Source organism: Arachis ipaensis, chromosome B5, assembly GCF_059453495.1.
Source record: "Arachis ipaensis isolate K30076 ecotype BB chromosome B5, ASM5945349v1, whole genome shotgun sequence".
In the NCBI taxonomy this organism is placed as follows: domain Eukaryota; kingdom Viridiplantae; phylum Streptophyta; class Magnoliopsida; order Fabales; family Fabaceae; genus Arachis; species Arachis ipaensis.
The window spans coordinates 149475072-149497065 of NC_142440.1; the positions used below are offsets into that span (position 1 = coordinate 149475072).

Below are 21994 nucleotides of genomic sequence, written 5' to 3' on the forward strand. Positions count from 1 at the left end.
GTGTTACGAGTCGCCAAAACTATTTGCCTAAAAGTGCCAGATTTTGGATTCTGAGATCTTTAAATCCAAGGCCTCCTTCTTTTCGTGGACGAGTCATAGTGTCCCAGCTAATCCAAGCCATCCGCCTTTCAGAACCTTTTTGTTCCCACCAGAACTGAGAAAGTAGAGAGTGAATTTCCGAAATTAAACCATCAGGCAACTTGAAGCAAGACAATGTATAAATAGGAATAGCTTCTCCCACTGCCTTAAGCAATACGTGTCTACCACCTGACGATAGAAGATAGCGCTTCCACCCTTGGATTCTTTTTCGAACCTTTTCTTTGATCATACTAAAAGAAGCCTTTTTTGATTTAGAGATTGTAGAAGGCAAACCAAGATATTTATCCTGAACCCCAATATGATTAATATTCATAGAGTTAGCCAGTAGTGTACGAGTAGAGGAGGGAGTGTTGTGGCTAAAGAATACAGCAGATTTATTAAGATTTACTCTCTGGCCACTGATACTTTCATAAGAATTCAATAAATGCAGGATATTTGAACATGCTTCAGGATTATCCTTACAGAATAAGATGGAATCAATAGCAAAGAGGAGGTGGTTGACCTTGGGACATCGCCTATGTATCTGAAGACCCTGAATTAGTCTGTTTTATTCTGCCTTGTGTAGCAAGAAGGAGAGACCTTCTGCACAGAAAAGAAAAAGATAGGGAGATAGAGGATCTTCTTGTCAAATACCTCTATTTGGTTTGAAGAAACCATAAGGTTGTCCTTCCACAATAACAGAATAAGAAACAGTTGTCACTAATTCTCGAATCCACATGATCCACCGGGAGTCAAAACCAAACTTCTCCAATATAAACCAAAGAAAGTGCCATTTCACCCTATCATATGCCTTACTCATATCTAATTTTAGCACCATTTCATTTTCGAGTCCCTTTTTTTTTTGTTCTTCAAGTAATGCATACACTCGTGAGCAATTAGGATATTATCAGAGATTAATCTGCCTTTAATAAAAGTACTATGCGTAGGGCTAATGAGTCTATTCATCATACCCTGAAGTCTATGTACAAATACTTTGGAGATAATCTTGTAAAAGACTGAAGATAGGCTTATTGGTCTTACCTGAGTCATATCTTTAGCATCAAAAATCTTGGGAATAAGACAGATCTGAGTGTGGTTAAAACCCTTCAAAATTCTACCCCTTGAAAAGAAGCTCTTAACTGCTCGAAACACATCACCACTAAGTATGTTCCAGAAGCTTTGAAAAAAATTTGCTGTCATACCATCATCTTCTGGAGCACTTTGATGATGAATGCTAAATGTTGCACATTTCACTTCCTCCATAGTCACTGGTCTTTGAAGCCTACGGTTCATGTGAGCTGTAACCTTAGGTTCAAAATCAGTAAACAGAGGTTTAGGATTCTCATGACAAGTGGAGGAAAAGATGTCCTTGAAATAAGATTCAGCCACAGAAGCAATACCAGCATTTGAAGTAGCCACTTCACCATCACTGCCAGTTAGTTGCCAAATTCTATTCCTTCGAGTTCGATTTCTAAATTTCTGATAGAAGAAAGTTGTATTCTGATCACCGGATTTGAGCCATTTGACTCTAGACTTATCTTTCCAATAAGATTCCTCATTTTACAATGCTTTTTCAAGTTTGTCCTCTATTTCTGAAATGATGTCGCCTCCATGAATTCCTGCTAAACAAAATTCCTCTAATTCAGACTGTAGTAAATCAATCTCCACATTCGAATTAGATCTGTGTTCTTGCTGCCATCTGACAATCTTATGCCGACAACGCTTTATTTTTTGAGCTAGGATATACATGGCTGAACCATCAATCTGTCTGTGCCAAACCTCTCTAACACTCTGCCTTATTTCATCATTGGAACAACATCTTTCTTGGAATTTAAATCGGTGTTTAGATCTCTCAGTTCTCGAATTAGAGTCTAAGAGAAGAGGGGAGTGATCCAAGCCTGATTCTGACAGTCTAAGAACCGTTGCATTAGGATAGAGTTGCTGCCAATCAACTCCTACCAGGAATCGGTCCAGTCTTTCCTGTATCAACTCATCACCCCTCCGTCTATTCGACCAAGTGAATGGTCTTCCGACCATAATAATATCAATCAGAGAATTATCATCAATAAAACTGTTAAAGGTTTCGATAGAAGAAGAAAATTTAGCATCCCCACCTGCTTTCTCCAATTGATTAGAAATGACATTAAAATCACCCATTAACACAACCTTACCATCGAACTGTTGGGTGACTGAAGTTAATTCAGCAAACTGAGCCATTCTATGTTGATCATTTGAACTGAGATAAACACCTAGAACACCATAGGGATCATTAGAACCAGCTATCAGAACTGATGCAGCAATGAAGAATCTACCATGCTGTAAAATCTGAACAGTGCAACCATCCCTCCATGCCATTGCCAAACCCCCTGATAATCCATCCGGATCCACAATAAACCATTCCTTGAAACCACAAGATCTTAGTTTTCCTTCAACTTGTCGAGATTGATTTTTTGTTTCACAGATAAAACCAACCTCGGGGGAGTAGAATTTGCAAATCCCTTTAAGATTGTGGATTGTCAAGGGTCTCCCCAAACCCCGACAATTCCACGAGAGCAGTTTCATATTTTTTGGGTGCCACTTGAAGGCTGGCACCCTCCACCGTCATAGCATCAGAGACAATATCATTGAGACAAATTTTCTTTGAAATATCTTTAGTACCATTACCTCCACTCCTCCGTTTGAAACCTATCACAGACTTTCTGGAAAGTTGTTTCAGGTTTGGCTTTTTGTTCTCCTTTTTAAGCTTGGATATGACGTTGTTATTGTGTTGGACATTATTCATGGGATAGGATATCTCCAATAAAGCATTAGAAGAAGAATTAGTATCAGTAGTCGTACCTGTGTTTTCTGATTCACCCTCATTTTCTGCTCTAGAACCCGAATTGGCAGCAGTTTTTTCATTATTCTATTTTTTCTGATCATCTTGCACACTCATTTTTGAGAAACTATCAAAAAGCCAAGCAGGTGGAGATTTTTTCTTTGATTGAGTTGGAATAGAACCATCCCGAGGTTGGTTAGGATTGAAGGAAGCTCTCTTTTCAGTTAAACGCCTATCGACTTGATCTGCCTTAAGCCATTCACCAACTCTATCTTTCTTGATATTGTTTTAGGCAGAATCATCAATAAAATATTGGCAGTTCTTAGATTCATGCCCCAATTTTGCACAATAAGTACAGAACACACCTATACGTTCATAGCGTACTCCAATTTTCAGCATTTTCTGATTAAGATCAAGCAATTTCAGTGTATCCCTCACTCTTTTATCACCGTTCAGTTTCACTTTAGCCTTCACTATGTGTGTATCTTTGCCTCTAACTTCAAATAGAGCAACATCTTCAATTTGACCAAGTCTCCCACCCAATTTTTGGCCAACTTCAAGTGTTTTGTATTGTTCAGACAATCCCCAAAATTGTGCCCATACAGGAAAAGAAGAGATGTGATTATCCTCCATGTTTATTGACTGCTTCCATCTGCGAACATGAATAACAAAACTATTGAATAACCAAGGTGAACCCCTCTCAATTCGAGTCACATCAGAGTCATTCTCAAAGAAAAATTGAAACTGGTTCCTGGATTTTTCGACTACTCTGAATTCTTCTGGTTTATTCCATATTGCATAGAGAGCTCCTTCTATGGTACCTACAGAAAAGATCCGATCTGAGAAAATTCTTTCGAACAGGCTTGAATTCTTTCAGAAACATCTTCATAAGCTAAAACGATTAAGTCATCCTCCTGATCACTATCAATATGAGGGTTCTGAATCTCTGATTTGTTGCTCATGGTGTAGAGAAAAACAGAATTGATATTTAATAATTTTAGAGAGAAATAAGATATATGGAATGAGTGAATTAGAAAACGGAATGAATTAAAAGAGGAATGAATTGGGAGAGAAAACGAAAATTAGGGAACTAAGTGGAAAATAAATTAAGAGAAGAAAGTAGAAGAAGATAGAAAAGACTTTGACGAAGAAAAGACAAAAAAAGGTGTAACCATGGAGGCGGCGCAGTGAAACCCTAGCAGAGCGTGAACGAACTCATGGGGCGCTAGATGAGGAGTACGTACTCCCGCAAATTTTTTCACTTGCATACGTTTAGATTGAATACAAATATACATTGAAAATAAATTAAAGCACACATGTATTTATACACAAATACATTTGTGGTTGATTTTAGTGCCTGATTTTAGTGTACAAATAGCATTTTTGTATAGAAAAATATTTCCTCTAATGCTGCATTTTTTTCTTCTTCTTCTTTTCCTTATTTTTTTCTTTCTTTTAGTTAAATGAATGTAAGTTCATCCTCTTCCAAGTAATTTTGCAGCATTATGTGTTTCTTCTTCTACTTTGTTTGATTATTTTGTTTTATTTTTGTTAAGAAAGTAAAACAAGAAGAAACTTGAGAAGGTAAAACAAAAAGGAAAAGATGAATAAGGAAAAAAAGAAGAAGATGGTGATGATGATGAAAAAAAAAAACAGCAGCAGAAGATGAGGAAGAGAAAGATGAAGAGTTTTGAATTATGCAAAACTTATTAAAATAAAAATACACCCAAATATCTTCATTTTACACCAAAATATCTTCATGTTACACTCAAATTTGCTACAAATATAGAAAAATATTTTTTCGAATGCTGTATTTTTTTCTTCTGAATTGAACCACACCTCAGCCACTTGATTGGATTAAAAACAATAATCAATTTCGTTCTGCTTCAATTGATAATCTGAACTTGAATTATTAATTATATTCAACAATGAGATAACTGATGGTGGAGGAGAAAGAGAAAAAGAAAGGAAGAGAAGAAAATCCAATAAAAAAAGAAGGAGGAAGAGGAGGAGGAAGAGGTGATATTGATGACGACGATAACGAAAAATACGAAGAACGAAGAAGAAGAAGAACGTAGAAGAACATGCAGTAACATGAAGAAGAAGAAGAAAAAGAACGTGCACACGTTGATTGAAAAATATGTTATGGAGACGCATGAAACATACGTAATATAAGAGGCGCGTTTTATGGATAAGTGAATTTCAGGATTTGCAAGACTTGTATAGCAAAAAGAGTTGTATGTGAAAATTAATTCAAAAAATAATTTAAAACAGTTAATTGATATTAATAATTAACCAATTAAAAAAAAACATGTTGGCAATGACTTATTTCATAATTGGTATGTTTGTTGAGATTCATGTACAAAATTTCTATACTGGCAGTCAAAACAATTAGAGAGATGCAAATTGAAAGACCTTGAAAAATCTTATAAGCAATGGCTTTAATGTAGATCAAATAGAATTATGAAATCATATATGAAATGTGTAATATTCTGCTATGACTCGTGCATTGTATAACTCGTTTAGTTTTCAAGGTTTTGTATACTTAATTAAACAAAAGATAGAGTAATATATCAATTATGTTATGTGTATACCAAAATCAGCCACTAAAGCTAGTCACCAAAGTCAGTTATCACTATAAAATATATATTAAAATAAATTAAACTACACATATATTTATATACAAATATATTAGTAGCTGATTTTGGTATACGAATAACATTTTTGATAATATATATATACCAAAAAACAACAAAAGTTAGTACAATAACAAATAATTATCAAAAGACTATCTCCACTATCATATAAAATAATGCAAAAGCAACAAAAAAAAGGGGAAAAAAGATGATTAATCTATTAAGGTAACAAAAGTACTACCAGCATGTTATACACACTATATATCTCACTCACATGGTTACATGTTTCTTTTTCAAATAAAAAAACGACACTAACAAAACAAACACAACCACTTGTTGAATTTTCTTCCCCCTTGACTTTGATCACCAAGCCATGATTGATTTTCATTGTGGTGCAGTCTTGTCACTATAAAAGCGTTGTGATTACAATCAGTGAAACATTGCCATTGTTTTAGAGAGCAAAAAGAAATATCTCAACCTTTTTTTTTTTTGTGTGGTTGGAAGAAGATCATTATTCATGGAGAGTACACTGAAGGCCTTGAGAGAGGGTGAGTCAGTGCTTGATCTCAGCCCAAGATCCACCGTTAGCGGCGGCGTTGAGGATGTCTACGGCGAGGATCGTGCCACCGAGGACCAGCTTGTCACCCCATGGTCTTTCTCAGTAGCCAGGTCAGTCTCAAAAAACGGTTATTAACTAACTTTGTATGCTTTCTCTGCTTTTTTTATTTTACCTTCATAGCTTCTATTATTAGTTATAAACATAGCACAATTTATAAGTCTTACTAATAGTTGCATGAATGAATGCAAGTTTTTTATTTTGATTCTTAGTTAGCTAATAACTATTCCTTTTTTAATTATTTGTGATATGAAATTATAGTGGATACACTTTGCTGAGGGATCCACAATACAACAAAGGACTTGCTTTCACTGAGAAAGAGAGGGATGCACATTATCTCCGTGGACTCTTACCCCCTACAGTTATCTCCCAGCAACTTCAGGTTTGAATTCAATCATCAATATATAAGGATTAATTACTCTATTAGTTATTATAGTTTTATCATATTTTCAATTAAATTTTTATAATTTAAATATTTATAATTGAGTATTTATAATAAATAAAACTTTCAATTAAGTCCTTTTAACTATATTTTTTTTAAAAATATATAATTTTTTTAAATATTAATTTTTGTGTTTGATATAAGATGAATTAGTAATATTTTTAAAAAAATATTCTAGACTCATTTTGTTTTCCTAAAAAATAGCAATTATAAATATTAAATTACAAAATTTTATTTAATATAAAAATTAAATTATAAATTTTTAAATTATAAAAATCTAATTAAAAATTCAGTACAACTGTACAAACTGAGTGAGTTACAATGATCACTGCATGCAACACTGCTTAATTTGTTTTGAAATACAAGTCTTATATAACTTAAATTTTCTAAGGTGGTTAGTGTACACTTTTACTCTTTCCTTTTCTCTTTTTTTATTTTTTTTTTATTTTATTATTTCTTCTACTTTTGATCACAGGAGAAACAGCTGATGAACAACATCAGACAATATCAGGTTCCTTTGCAAAAATACATGGCTATGATGGAACTTCAGGCAGGTTTTTCAACTCATCATGTTAAAATTACACAGCATGAGATAGTATATTTGTGGTTTTAACTTTTAAGTTCATGCTATTAAGGTTGTTTCCTGGGATGAATGAAAGTGATATATAATTGCAAATATTTGATACTGAAAGCACTACTTAAGAAAGACCAAATGAAAACTTGAATCTTATTATTGAACTGACAAAAAAAAAAAATCTTCATGTTGCAGGAAACAAATGAAAGGCTGTTTTACAAGCTTCTTGTTGACAATGTAGAGGAACTGCTCCCAATTGTGTATACTCCCACCGTCGGCGAGGCTTGCCAGAAATATGGGAGCATCTTCAAGCGTCCTCAGGGTCTTTACATAAGTTTGAAAGAGAAGTATATTTCTTTCTTGTATGCAACTTTGTACTGTGTTTGATTCAGTATCATCATAAGAGCTTTTGGCTTTCTTTCAGGGGCAAGATCCTTGAGGTACTGAAAAATTGGCCTGAGAGGAGTATTCAAGTTATTGTTGTCACAGATGGCGAGCGAATTTTAGGACTCGGAGACCTTGGATGTCAGGTATTTCGTTCCTTGATTTACTATAACTACTAGACTCCTATCTGAAGCTGTTACTTTTTAGTATATAGATACATTAATTCAATGAAAATATGATGTATAGTAAAATAGGTAACTTAGGCTTCATATAGTTTATGTAAGATGTGTTTCATTTCAGGGAATGGGAATTCCTGTTGGAAAATTGGCTTTGTACACAGCACTAGGAGGGCTTCGTCCATCAGCAGTATGCATTTTCAATCTTCTACTAACTTTTTTCTTCTCATTATACCATTGTATATGTCTCATTTCCTCTGTTTGTGTTCTATGGTTAGTGTTTGCCTATCACAATTGATGTTGGGACAAACAATGAGAATTTGCTGAACGACGAGTTTTACATCGGACTTCGACAGAAAAGAACCACTGGGCAGGTTGGTGTAATTACATACATGCCTTGATATCTGCATATCACTTTCATTTGCATTGATATGAAGTGATTTTGATGATATCTGGTTTCTATATAGGAATATTCTGAACTTCTGAGTGAGTTCATGGCTGCTGTAAAGCAAAACTATGGCGAAAAAGTTCTTGTGCAGGTTGTGAATTTTAAACAAGTTTTTATGATGTTATGAACCTGAATCACTCAATTGAGTTTCTGTTACCTTAAATGTTTTTTCTGCAGTTTGAAGATTTTGCAAATCACAATGCTTTCGAGTTGCTTGCGAAATACGGCACATCTCATCTAGTCTTCAATGATGATATTCAGGTACTATAAGTAGCATCTTAGCATCTATACCATGAAGATTGTTCGGTTCAAAATTTCAAATCATGAATGTTTTATAATCTATCTCAGGGGACTGCATCTGTTGTTCTTGCCGGGGTCGTGGCAGCATTGAAGCTGATTGGTGGAACTTTGGCCGACCACACTTTCCTGTTCCTCGGTGCCGGCGAGGTAACAAATTGACAATCATAAAAGCTTGCTTGGTGTCTTTTGGGGGGGGGGGGGGGGGAGAGTGAAAACAGATACTATTTCTATTTTCTATTTTTAAAATCCCTTTTATATATGTATATATTTGCACTTGACAAGTTAATTCATCTCGTGTTTTTGCCATGATTTCAGGCAGGAACTGGAATAGCAGAACTTATAGCTCTTGAGATGTCAAAGCAGGTGATAATAATAATAAAGACTTCAATCTTCATTGCTGACACAGTAGTCTTATATTGATTTATGGAGTGAATTTTAAATTACAATCTATGGAGCTATTCTATTTCTTTGTGCAGACAAAGAAACCGATAGAGGAAACTCGCAAGAAGATATGGCTTGTAGACTCAAAGGTAGTTGAAAAACCATGATAATACTCTACTTTTTAGTTTAATTTTCCTTCTTTAATAACAAACTGTTTCATTTCTTTTTCTCTTTTTCAGGGATTAATTGTTGGTTCGAGACAGAACTCGCTTCAACACTTCAAGAAGCCTTGGGCTCATGATCATGAGCCAGTTGGAACTCTCTTAGAAGCTGTTAAGGTATCGGAATATGCCTGTTAAAAATGTTACCAAAATCAATTTGGTCTAACATTGTAAGGCCTCATTAGATCAGGCAATAAAATGATTGTGTAAAACAAATGTCTCTAACCTTGATTGGTTCACATGTTCAGGTAATCAAGCCTACAGTTTTGATTGGATCATCAGGAGTTGGAAAAACATTCACAAAGGAAGTAATTGAAGCTGTGTCTTCAATCAACGAAGTAAAACTCTTTTTCCCTCCCTCTCATATACAATCTTATTTAGCAATTGAGTCTCTATCATACTTGGCCTGCAGAAACCTCTTGTTATGGCCCTCTCGAATCCAACTTCGCAATCCGAGTGCACAGCCGAAGAGGCTTACCAATGGAGTGAGGTAAAAACAAAATGATTCCTGATTTATAACCACATCTATCCGTTTCTTATGTGGTTGAAACTTGAAAGCCCTTTACTTCAATGTCTAGTCTTAATTCTTTGATTCTTCTTCTACACAGGGCCGTGCGATTTTTGCTAGTGGGAGTCCATTTGATCCTTTTGAGTACAAAGGAAAAGTTTACTACTCCGGCCAGGTGTTGAATTGGTGAAAACCCACGTCCTGTTGTTTTCACGTGAAGTTGTTAGTTGAAAATCGTCAAATAATTTAATATGTTTGTCTAAATTGTCATCTAACAGTTTTGAACTATCAACTTCACATGAAAATAACTGCATCTAAGTCCTCACCTTTGAATTCTGCAATCCTCTTCCTCTTGGTTAAACAACACAACATAACATAGCATCATATCTGATTCAATTCTTGGGTTTTGTCAAATTAGGCCAACAATGCTTACATCTTCCCTGGCTTTGGTTTGGGGTTGGTGATCTCCGGAGCGATCCGAGTACATGATGATATGCTTCTGGCAGCATGTAAGTAGTAGTCATGTTGAAAAGAATGAATGGTTAAGGATCAAATCATGTGAAATAATTTGATGATGAATGATTAACATTCTTGTATTCAGCGGAAGCGTTGGCTAAACTAGTGGCAGAGGAGGACTACAAGAAGGGTTTGATTTACCCGCCATTTTCTAACATAAGAACAATTTCGGCTAATATAGCTGCAAATGTTGCGGCCAAGGCATATGAACTAGGTATGCCTTCAAAAAAAAAAAAAGAACACTCTTATTATTCATGCCTCATTTCACTTCAATATCTAATTAACTATAAACCGAGTTAACCAAAAATCGATCACTTACTTGAAAATAGGTGAACCAATTTTTTTTTTTTCTGGTGACTGAAAATAGGTGAACCAATTGAATCAACAAACTATGATATGACAGAAAAATCAGTTATCTTATCTATATAGAATATATATTAAAATACAATTAAACAATATATATATTTATACATAAATACATAATGATTGATTTTTTATATACACAGTATTTTTATTACAATATTTTTTTTTAGGAAAAGTTAGTTTTAAAAATAAATGTAAGAATACTTTAGTTAAATTTGTAAACTTTTGATAAATTCACCAATTCAAATACCGATTTGGTTTTTAGAATTTTATTAATTATTAATAAGTCGTTGTTTTAATAGGGTTGGCAACACGCCTTCCTCGTCCTGAGAATCTTGTGAAGTATGCAGAGAGCTGCATGTATACCCCAACATACCGCAACTACAGGTGATCATGGCCCAAGTTACTATATATTGACCTTGGTGGTAAGAATCACAAATATTAATTAATTAATAAACATAATATGTCTGGCTATATGTGTTGTTTGATGTAGCTTAAGCAAGAGTAAGGGTTTGTATGGTTTTAGCATGAAGTCATGAACAAATAAGTGCCTTGTATTCTTGGTTACATATCCTTGTTTCATCTCATGTAATGTAACGTCAATGCAAATTGCAAAATATATAATATATAAATCTTGTGCTTATGCAAGAATTTCTCCATTGATTTATGATAATATATTCAATTTCTATAAAATATTAGGGTTAAATATAATTTTGGTCTTTTAAGATATATACCAAAAATTTTTTTGTCCCCAATCTTTTTTTTCATACAATACAAAATCGTCATTGAATCAGACTCATTGATGGCCATAAATTTCATCAAAGATAGCTCACCTCCCCACGACCCCACCATGCGTGTGCTGCTCTCCTTGAAGACATTCGCAATATGGTCGTATCCATACTTTCCAAGAAGTTAATTCTGTTGTTGACATTCTAGAAAAGAAAGGTCATGATTTACCTTTTGGCCTCCATACTTTCGAGTTGGCCCTTATACATCTTACAAACTTTGTCTTTTGATAGTTTTGGTTCCTTTAGATTAAGAAGATGTAGTTAGTATTACTATTTTTTTTGTATGTTTTGTTTCTTTTTTTTTTTTGGCCAAAAAAAATTGTCATTTTTACTTAAATATTAAAATTTTAAACTAAATTATTTATAATAAACAATTATAAAATAAAATAAAAAGAAAAAGAGAGTGTTTTTGTTCTTGCAAAGGAGAAGGAAAAAAGATGGGAAAAAGAAAGAAGAAGAAGAAGCTGTGAACGATCCAATTCTGCCTCCGCTTTCGCCGCCATCTTCGTACAATTTTGGTCCATAAGGTAAGGACGATTTTAAAACCAAGTTAAATCTTAGGAACGATTTTGTATACAAAAAAGGTTGAAAACAAAAAGTATTTTCGACTTATACCTTAGGAACCAAAATCGTACTTAACCCAAGATGTTATTAGAGTAGTTATGTTGCCAACTTGCCATGTTGGGCATCCAGCTTCTATAACAACTTGTTATCACTCGTCAACATAACCTAGCTATACTCAATAGGCTTGTGAATATTTTATAACACAGGGAGCTAACTTTTTTCCCATCAATATCAATTAATTTTTTTTAAATTATCTATTTTTATACTAAATTCTAAATTTTAAATCTTAAAATTTTAATTCTAAATTTTAAATTCTTAAAAATGAACATTTTTACAATTTTAAAAAATAAATTAATATTAACTAATTAAAAGTTAGTTTTCTATAATTATTTATATTTTTATCATAAATCTATCTTGAGCTTTTATTCTAAAAATAATAAATAAAAATGAACATAATATTGCTACTAAATCAATATATTTCCTTTTCTTCTTTTTTCCCACTAGTGCTTTAACATTCAATAGAAGTGGAGTATTGTTACTTAGAATATAGACCCACTAAATAGAGAAACACTTTGAGGGAAAAGAATAACCAAAAAAAAAAAAAAAACTTTGTTGAATAACTTGAATTCTATATTCTCACGTCATTTGACTACTACCACATCATAAAGCTAAAAGAATAGTGTTGAATGAAACACAAGGACACAAGGACACAAAGTAACCACAAATAAAGCCAACCATTGTATACCGAGAATAATTTATCTAATGATAAATGAAAATATAGAAGATAAATTTCATTTGCAAGTCCTACATTAGAAATTGAATGTGCTAAAAGTTTGAAAAGCACAATGGAAGTGGAAGCAAATCCTACTATCCTTCCTCCTATAATTCCTAAATTTGAGCTTGAACCAAACAAAAAAATAAAATAAAATACAACTGTTAATTTCATATATATGTTTCTTTTTCCCCTTTAGCTTTAGTAAACATCAAACCAACTACCTACCATGTAAAAACTAAATCTATACATATAAGGTGGCTAATGCACTATGCTTGTAGGTTAACAAAACAGCAATTTCCATTCTCTTTAGGATTCACACCTCCAAAAGACTTGATACTTAAGATTTTAAGCAATGTCCAATTCTGCATGAGTAGTAATGTTCTTGGGTCCAAAGGATTTTAGTATTGAAGATTTTGCTGTTTCTTGTAAATAGTAAGATTGGCGTGAGTATCGTTGTATCGTTGGCTCAGGTAGTCCTGGCATAGGATAGGAGGAAACCTGTAACAAGAGAGAAAAGAATGAAGGGATGTATGACATTTACGATTTATTTAGGCAGCATTTGGTTCATATGATCATATCCTAAGTTTCTAAGAAAACAATGTTAGTGTCAAGTTAAATGGCATTTTTCACTCACTTGGGAGGATTTGTGGCGGATTTGCATGTTGGCAAGCATTCCACTAGACATTCATGACTAGGCTCCAAAAAGAATGGAATCTGTAAACCAAAACAACATTGGCGTAAGCAAATTGGAAATGATTCATAACGATTTATATAGTCGCCATTAAAAGATGAGAGGAAATGCAAAATAAAGAAGTTGAACAAGAACAAAGAGCTGAGGCTTACAGAATATCTCTCTTTACCATTTCCCAGAACTCTGTGCAGTGTAGACCTGATCAAGAAAATGCAAAGCAACTTGTTGAATATATGATGTAGAAAATTCAACTAAAAAATGACATACTACAAAATACACCAAGGTCAAAATCACTTGATTTGCTTAGCTGTGGTTTAAAGTCCCTTAAGTGCACATAAAAAGTACTAATCAAGTTCTTAAGCATGTGATCTCTGCTTCAATTTAAGCTTGTGAATTTCATTCTAGCAGCTATAGAAGACACAGGATGCCACATAAGGTTTCAAAATTCTTGTACCCTTATGTATATACTAGTGATCAACCATCGGCAAACGCAATTTCAATCATTTTAAGTGAATAAGGTGAATGAAATAAGTTTGCATGCAGAATTAATATGCGTCGCATCGAGTTCAAAAATGCTAAACGGTAGGGAAAGTTTCTTACTTGAAAACACAGTTGCTCCAGCGCTCCAGCATGTCACCGATATTCACTATGAATGCTCTGCAACAAAAACAAGCAGAAAAATAATGTAAATAGTTCATGAGAAGGGCATGCAAAAAATCATCATGTTTTAGCACATTGCGGAATCTTCATGCCTTTTCAGCCAATGATGTTTTGTGTTTGATAACATGCAGCTCAAAATGAATTTTAAGGTATACAAATATACTAGTTCTGGAAGATAATTACTATTTTGTTTTGGTTGAATTGTTTCATAATGCACAGATCATTCTTGTTCTTAACCTATAAAAGCTAAAAGGGTGTAGAGACTAACCCCTTCATCGGCGGCACATCCTCCCATTTTTGAGGCTTAGCATCCCTATCTTTACATATCTGCGATAAAAGATATTGAAGTTCATTATTAAGTACCAAACATATCTGGAACATCAAAAGAAACATCCTTTGCCTTCTTACTTGAAGACCTGAGATCTCATCCGTCGCCAATAGTGTAATTAACCCATAATCAGTATGAGCTCCAGCTCCAAATAATCCTTTTGTGGGATCTGATATTCTACCTTTATTGAACAAGGAAGATCACAGCAACATGAGTAATTAAACAAAAGCAACATGAGTATAAGACAGAATAGTAATGATTCAAAACCTTCATAGTGCAGCAAACGCAGAACTGCAATTGGCTCTCCGAGCATTTTCGGCTGATCAAAGAAATTGGCATCCAAACCAAGAGCAAGGGCAATTATCCTTGCAACTTTTTTTCCCACTTCTCTGCATTCCCCCAACAAAATAAATTGGAGCAAAAGATGAAGAAGTTAATAGAAGACCCCGAAAAAGAGGGGGGGGGGGGGGGGAGTCAAAAGAAAAGGCTACAATTTGCATCTAACCCCATGACAAAGAAGAAAGTCGTGGCAAATATTCAGGGGAAGAAGGCATTTTTTGTTTCAAGGCAAACATATATTCCACATAAAAGTCTCATGTTTCACCGCAAAAATACAGAAAAGTTTGTAACAATGTAACATTTAGGTAGCTCCATATGCAGCACAAATAAACAAAAGAAAGTGGTATAATTGTATCTTAGTATAACTGAATAACTTCAATTGAAACTTACAATGCTTGTTCGTGGTATTTTTCCATAGTCTCCCTCCATTTAGGCAGAATACCTGCATGACATCAAAATAATTTTTCAAAAAAAAAAAAGCAGCATATGAAAGCCAATGAAATGGACACTTTTTCTGGCTTTTAGTCTATTTGGTTTCTGTTTTTGTTTCTTATTTTCATTTCTGTTGTTTTCTCTTTACTGGAACGGAAATTGACAAAAAGATTTTACTTTATTAGCATAATAACATTTTCAGCTACTGATTTTTACCTGATGAAGGCCATCGATTTGGTCCATAGAAAGGTTTATGTGATTTTGGATCATCTTCAGCTACTTCAACTCCAATATAATATCCCTCTTTGTAATCTCCTACTTAATCCACAAGGAACATAAAACAAAGCATATCAAGCTTCAACACAAACAAGAACAACAATAATACTAACAAAACATAGTTCAAGAACAAGAGCCAAACATGCAACACAGAGGCATATATAATTATATACCATGAACTTGGTTTTCAGGATCAAGTAGTTCATCAAGAACAGGAGTATACCCCCTATGCTTCTCATTCCTGAGGAGCTTCATCTTCTCCTTATGTGGAAGAGAGAAGAATTTCTTGCTCTCTGCAAAAACCTCGTCCATGAATTCCTGGCTTATTCCATGATTCACAACGTAGAAGAAACCAGAATCCAAGCATGCCTATTATCAATAAACAAAATGGTTAAAGGGATTGAAATAAAAGAAAATAGAACCTTGATGATCATGGAGGAAGAACCAAACCTGTTTGAGCGAATTAACGGATTGGTTTATGTCAGGGTTGGAGAGGTCGACACAATTGAGGGAAGAGGTGAGAGAATCTGCGTTAACCATGTTGGAACTTGGAACAAAGAAGACGAAGAAAAATGAAGGACAACCTCTAAGTTTTGTTTTTCAATGGTTTTTGTACTTTTTGGTTTTTGGTATGCAGAAAAAGAAAAAAGTGAATTGCACTTTGTTTTATATATATTAGCACAAGACCACAATGTCCACAAACTGTTGCCACCACCACTCATCAGCAGCCATAGATTTTTTCTTTATTTAATTAAATATTTTTTTATTGCTTATTTAGAAATTGACATCTCTTGGTTGGGAAATTCTTTTTTTTTTTTTTTTTTTTTGGGGTGGGGTGGTACAATTATTGTGTAACATTGCTACTTAAGCAAACTAGTCCTTGCATTTTTCGTAAAAAATAATTAATATTAGATTTCAAGGTTCTCAAATAAGATTTAGGACAGAATCACAGAATCACACATCACTTCTTAGTTTTTACTTTTACATTGCTACATCATCGTATCTAATCTAACTTATTTTGAGCATGTGTATATTTTTTTCCCTTTTTTTTTATTTTTGGGTTTTTTTTTTTAAATTAGGAGTGAGATTTGAATTTACAATTTTTAAATGAGTATGAAAAAATTATATCATTTAAGTTATAATTTGTTGACAAATTATTATAGATGTAGATTGAATATGCATCTTCTTTGTTACTGCATGCTTTTCTTACTAAGAAACTATATTCTTCATTTATCGTGTATTTATCAAATAAAAGTTTAACATTTTTATTAATAATAATCTTATTATTAAACTCTTCCATGTACAAGAAAGTGAAGAGAGGGACGAAACCTCCTTGCAAGTTGCAACTAGCCAACTAGTACAAGCAAGACAAAATGTAGATGCTTCCGCGAACGATGGACAGATCAGAGTGGAGTGCTACGGGTAGGCATTTTCTGACTACAGAATCAAAATTAAACATGTCCAACACTAACATGGATGCTACAAGGGGTACTGAGATAGGAATATAAAATTATAAAATTATATTTAATAAATAAAATATATATACAGATATCATATTTAAAGATATTAAATTAATATATTTTATAATTTTTTATTAAAAAAATATATTAATAAAAAATATAATTTTTTATTTTTTTATTGTTTTTATTAATTTTTTATATGAAAATAATAAAAATTAATTGAATTTTTATAATTTATTTTTTTATTTAATTTATCATGAAAGAAAATACAAAAATATTAATTTTTTATTTTTATTTTATGTGTTTTGTTTTTAATATCTTGTTTTATTTTTTTCTTATGACAGACGCAGTCGTATTGTGGTGGCTGTCGTATTGTGGTGGCTGTCGTCGTTATAATATTAATTAATATTAATTATTTTAAATAATAGAAGTAATAGTAATAGAGTAATAGTTCAAATAGTATAATCTCTCCATACTTAATTAAAAGATTGCGGATTCGAGTTTCATATTTTTGGTAAAAAAAAATAGTAATAGAGTAAATAATCAATTTGACTTTTTTCTTTTTTCAAATGGCACCACAATGCGGCTCTTTTGTTGGTACCACTATTATCTGTTGACAAAAATTATTAATGTGTCATATTAACATGTTGAATTGGATGTTAAGTGTCAATATAGAATAGTTAAAAATTTATTTATTTTTAAATTTAAATTGGTCAGAAATTTATTTATCCATATTTATTCAAATAAAATAATATATTTTAACTTTAAATTAGTTAAAAATTTATTTATTAAGGATTTATTTATCCTAAAAAAATTAATACAATATTTTTTCTCAATTTAATTTTTTATTGTCATAATATCATTATATTAATATTTTTTAATAAATTATTTAAATTTAAAAAATTATTTATTATGACACTAAATAAATAATTTTCAGGGTAATTCTTAAATATATAAATAATAAAAACTAAAGTACAATGAAACAATTAATAATATAATTTTTTATAAATAATAATTTTCTAATATATTATTAGTATTGTGATCTAGATAATTTATATAATAAATAGAAATTAATAAATGTAACACCCTAACTTTTAGCACCTCATAATCATACTAAAAGTCCGAACACTACTTATCTCTAAACTTTTTTATTTTATACTATCTTTATTTAATAGCGAGCCTTTACAAATACGAACCGGAATCTTAATCAGGAAAACGAAAAGTCTTCACTTTAAATCTCTTAATCACAAATATATATATATATATATATATATATATATATATATATATATATATATATATATGTTCACATAACAACATCTACATAGACTTATTCCAAGATCCTCAAATACAAGTCCTATCCCTCTGAAATTTTCCAAAACAATGAATGACGAGAGAAAAATAAAATCTAAGATTAAACCAAAATCCAGAAAATACGAATATATGTATATAAAACTCTGTGGATTAGTCGCGACTAGGGGTGTACATGGGCCGAGCCACACCGGGTTTGGCTTAACCCATATCCGGCCCGAAATATAGACCGGACCTAATTTTTAGACCCTAACCCGATCCTAGACCTGATGAAACCTATGCATCTTCGGGCTGGGTGAAAACCGGGTCTTTAGCTTGTAAAAATCACCTAATCTCCAACCATTATTTCACAATTCACATAGTAAAATTCACTTAAAAAAAATATAACAAGAACCAACCCTTCTCTAAAATTAAAGCATAACCATAATCAATACTAATATTGTCTAATAACACCAAATATTTAAATCAATACAAATAACACTATTATGCATTAGTCTAAAGTCTTATGCATTTTAAACATAAAACATTAACTTATAATCTTATAATGACTAATAACACAAAATATTAAGGTTTACAATATTTAAATTCCACATAAGAATAGCCATCATCTATCACTAATAATACAAAATATTAATTGTGTATGGTGACCGGGCCACCGGGTCGAGTTCGGGTGACCCGAGCTATGGTCCGGACCCGACCCGAAATGATGACCGGGTCTATTTTTAAGACCCTTACCCGACCCTAGACCCGATGAAATCACACTAAATTCGCCCCAAAAGTGTTTGGGGCCGGGCCGGGTCTTCGGTCCGGGCCAGGCCATGTACACCCCTAGTCGCGACTCCTTGCCAAGGGCTTCCTAAACCTGTCGCGGAAACAGAAGATCTGTAAGGGTGAGAACGTCGTCCTCGCATGTTCTAAGTAGGGAAGGTGAATGCCGTAAAAGTAATGAACAAAATGTGAATAATTGACAAAATGTAGATGCTTCCACGAACGAGGGGCGGATCAGAGTGGTGTGCCCCGGGTAGGCATTTTTTGACTTCAAAATCAAAATTAAACACGTCCAATTAGGGATGTCAATGGGATAGGATATGGACGAAAGATGCCTTACTATTTTTTATTTCTGTTTTCAGATTTGCTTTTCATTCTTATTTCTGTTTCTCATCGTGGGAGAATATTGCTCCCCATGTCTATTTTTCACATAGCCCCATTTTTTGTGGAGATCCCATTTTTCATCTATTTAATAGTTCTAACTAATTATTAATTTTCATATGAATAGAACTGCAAGTATTTATCCTATACAAAAATAGCAATATTTTATACAAAAAGTCTAAACGATAAGATAGTGACTTTTTTTGAAATGATGCAGTGAGATGACGCAACAGCGAGCCAGAGGACAGAGCAGTGGACGAGGTGGGAGACGCGGCAACAAGAAAAAAATGGACATGACGACAGAATTACGGAAAGGGACGCCACAAATAGAGAGCACGACGCGATGAAGGTGATGGCACAGTGAGGTGTGACGATGCGGTGAGAAGGAAGAGTGGCGACAGAGTGGTTGCAGAGAGGTTGAATGGAGTATGGACAACGTTAGGGATCTTTGAATTGAAGAAGGGTTATGCAAATGAGGATTAGGAGTTTTAGGTTTCTATATATATGTGTGTGAAATGACTAAAAAACATATATAAGAAATAAACTATTAAGGATAATTCAATAAATTTATGAATTTCGGGGATTAGTGGGGATGAAGCAGGGATCCCCGCTCAGTTCCCGTGCCTGACTCGGAGGAATTTTATCCCCATCTCCATCCCCACAGAAAAAATCCCCCGCAGTCGGATTCCTATTCGGAGCAGTCTCCGTAGGTATTCCCGCGTTTTGAAAAGTTTTGCCATCCCTACATCCAACACTAACATGAATGCTTACTTACAAAGGGTACTGAAATAGAAATATAAAGTTATAATATATTTGATAAATAAAATATAAATACAAATATCATATTTAAAAATATTAAATTAATATATTTTATAATTTTTTACAAAAAATAAAATATATTAATAAAAAATATATTTTATTTTTTATTTTTTAATTATTTTATTAATTTTTATATAAAAAAATTAATTAAATTTTTATAATTTATTTTTTTATTTAATTTATTATCAAATAAAATATAAAAATATTAATTTTTTATTTTATGTGTTTTATTCATAATATTTTGTCTTATTTATTTTCATGATCAAAGGGGGTCTTAAATTGTGGTGGTGGTCGTCATAATATTAACTAGTATTATATTATTTTAAATAATGGAAGTAATAGTAATAGAGTAAAGTATCAATCTGACTTTTTCCTTCTTTTTTGTAATGGTAATGCGACCCTTAATAAAAAATATGATTCACTTTAGTCTATATCTTTAATTTTTGTGAGTCTGTCAATATCACCGTTAACGGAAGTTGCTGACGTGTCATATTAATATATTGAGTTGGACATTAAATATCAACATAAAATGATCAAAAATTTATTTATTTTTAAATTTAAATTAGTTAAAAATTTATTTGTTTATATTCATTCAAATAAAATGATATTATTTTAACATTAAATTAGTTAGGCACTTATTTGTTAAGAATTTATTTATTCTAAAAAAATTAATATAATATTTTTTCTCAAATTAATTTTTTATTGTCATAATATTTATTATATTAATATTTTTTAATAAATTCTTTAATGTATGATATAATAAATATAAGTTAATTAATAAATTATTTAAATTTCAAAATATTATTTGTTATGACACTAAGTAAATAATTTTCAGTGTAATTTTTAAATATATAAATAATAAAAATTAAAATATAATTAATAAATTAGTAATATAATTTCTAATAAAAAATAGTTCTTTAATATACTATTGGTATTATAATTTAGATAATTTATATAATAAAATAAAAACTAATAAACATATTATTTGACATATGTGACATATATAATAATAATTGTAATATTTTTTATTAGGAATATGGACAAAATTTTTCATACATTAAATCAATTACTTGTATATTATAACTAATAATTATGGAGTCATGGTTGTATGTATGTATAACTATATATAATGGATTTAGATTAAAAAATATATATGTAAATATTATAATATTGTTAATAATTGACAAACGTTTCTTAAAACGTGTTAGTCAGTATTGTTGCCTTGATGTTACTCTTAATAATTTTTTATTTTGTAATTTGACAATTTTTTTAGTAGATTTGAGTGTTTTCACATAAAAAATAATAATAGAAAAAAATATAAAATTTACTGTGTTTTGAACATTAAAAATGCACTTTTTTAATGTCTTATAATATATTAATTATTATTATGTAACTATTATAAAAAAAAGTACAAGAGACTTCCAATTTTAATTATAATCCCATAATACTATTAATAAGAAGTCTCTTAATGAAGTCTCTCATCAATTTAGATTTGACATTATGTGTTGATATTTAATGTTTAACTCAATATGTTAACGTGACATACTAGCAACTTTTGTTAACAAATAATAGTGATACTAATTGAAGGATTGCATTGTCTTACAAAAATAAAAACAGAAGCCGAAGTCGATTGTCATTTTGTCAGAAATTGTGTTGTCATTCGAAAAAAAAAAAGATGAGCGAATTGGTACTTTACTCATAGTAATACTATATTTTGAGTGAAACCTTATCTCGACCTTTGACAATATCACAAAATTTTTTTTCACCCCTTAAAGAAAGTATAATATCATCACGACCCCTATCTATCACTTCCGCTAGACATCATAACCCTTCTGTCAAATTTTCTGTTAGTAGGAGGCGGAGACAATTCTACGCGTAAGATAATGTTTCTATGTGTCATTGGACAATTCGTTTGGGATAAATTGGCCCCTGATATAATAA

At 32.0% G+C, this 21994-nt stretch overlaps 3 protein-coding genes across 5 annotated transcripts; 1 reads left to right on the forward strand and 2 right to left on the reverse strand.

Annotated features, from left to right (window-relative positions):
- Nucleotides 1-1036: 1036 nt before the first annotated feature.
- Nucleotides 1037-2433, reverse strand: LOC148566197 (uncharacterized). The gene is made up of 3 exons (XM_088487430.1): nucleotides 1643-2433; nucleotides 1120-1507; nucleotides 1037-1057 (listed from the first exon to the last, which is right to left on the reverse strand). Exons 1-3 carry the CDS (start codon nucleotides 2431-2433, stop codon nucleotides 1037-1039), a joined length of 1200 nt encoding a protein of 399 aa, XP_088343556.1.
- Nucleotides 2434-5707: 3274 nt separating this feature from the next.
- Nucleotides 5708-11120, forward strand: LOC107644427 (NADP-dependent malic enzyme). The gene is made up of 19 exons (XM_016348282.3): nucleotides 5708-6201; nucleotides 6410-6530; nucleotides 7066-7140; nucleotides 7360-7511; nucleotides 7589-7694; nucleotides 7849-7914; nucleotides 8003-8098; nucleotides 8192-8263; nucleotides 8350-8433; nucleotides 8521-8619; nucleotides 8788-8835; nucleotides 8949-9002; nucleotides 9093-9191; nucleotides 9323-9412; nucleotides 9487-9564; nucleotides 9683-9757; nucleotides 10001-10091; nucleotides 10184-10312; nucleotides 10764-11120. The coding sequence occupies exons 1-19, from the start codon at nucleotides 6050-6052 to the stop codon at nucleotides 10850-10852; spliced, it is 1776 nt and encodes a 591-aa protein (XP_016203768.2). The 5' UTR covers nucleotides 5708-6049; the 3' UTR covers nucleotides 10853-11120.
- A 1447-nt stretch (nucleotides 11121-12567) lies between these two features.
- Nucleotides 12568-16004, reverse strand: LOC107644428 (2-oxoglutarate (2OG) and Fe(II)-dependent oxygenase superfamily protein). Of its 3 annotated transcripts, none has more exons than XM_088486370.1 (11): nucleotides 15765-16004; nucleotides 15488-15683; nucleotides 15255-15353; nucleotides 14997-15048; nucleotides 14535-14656; nucleotides 14348-14448; nucleotides 14208-14266; nucleotides 13880-13936; nucleotides 13432-13477; nucleotides 13223-13302; nucleotides 12568-13086 (listed from the first exon to the last, which is right to left on the reverse strand). In XM_088486370.1, exons 1-11 carry the CDS (start codon nucleotides 15852-15854, stop codon nucleotides 12987-12989), a joined length of 1002 nt encoding a protein of 333 aa, XP_088342496.1. In that variant the 5' UTR covers nucleotides 15855-16004; the 3' UTR covers nucleotides 12568-12986. The 3 variants fall into 3 exon arrangements, with proteins under 3 accessions (XP_088342496.1, XP_088342495.1, XP_088342497.1); XM_088486369.1 differs by having other exon boundaries at nucleotides 15255-15356; nucleotides 15765-15958; XM_088486371.1 differs by lacking the exon at nucleotides 12568-13086 and having other exon boundaries at nucleotides 13219-13302; nucleotides 15765-15958.
- Nucleotides 16005-21994: the final 5990 nt, after the last annotated feature.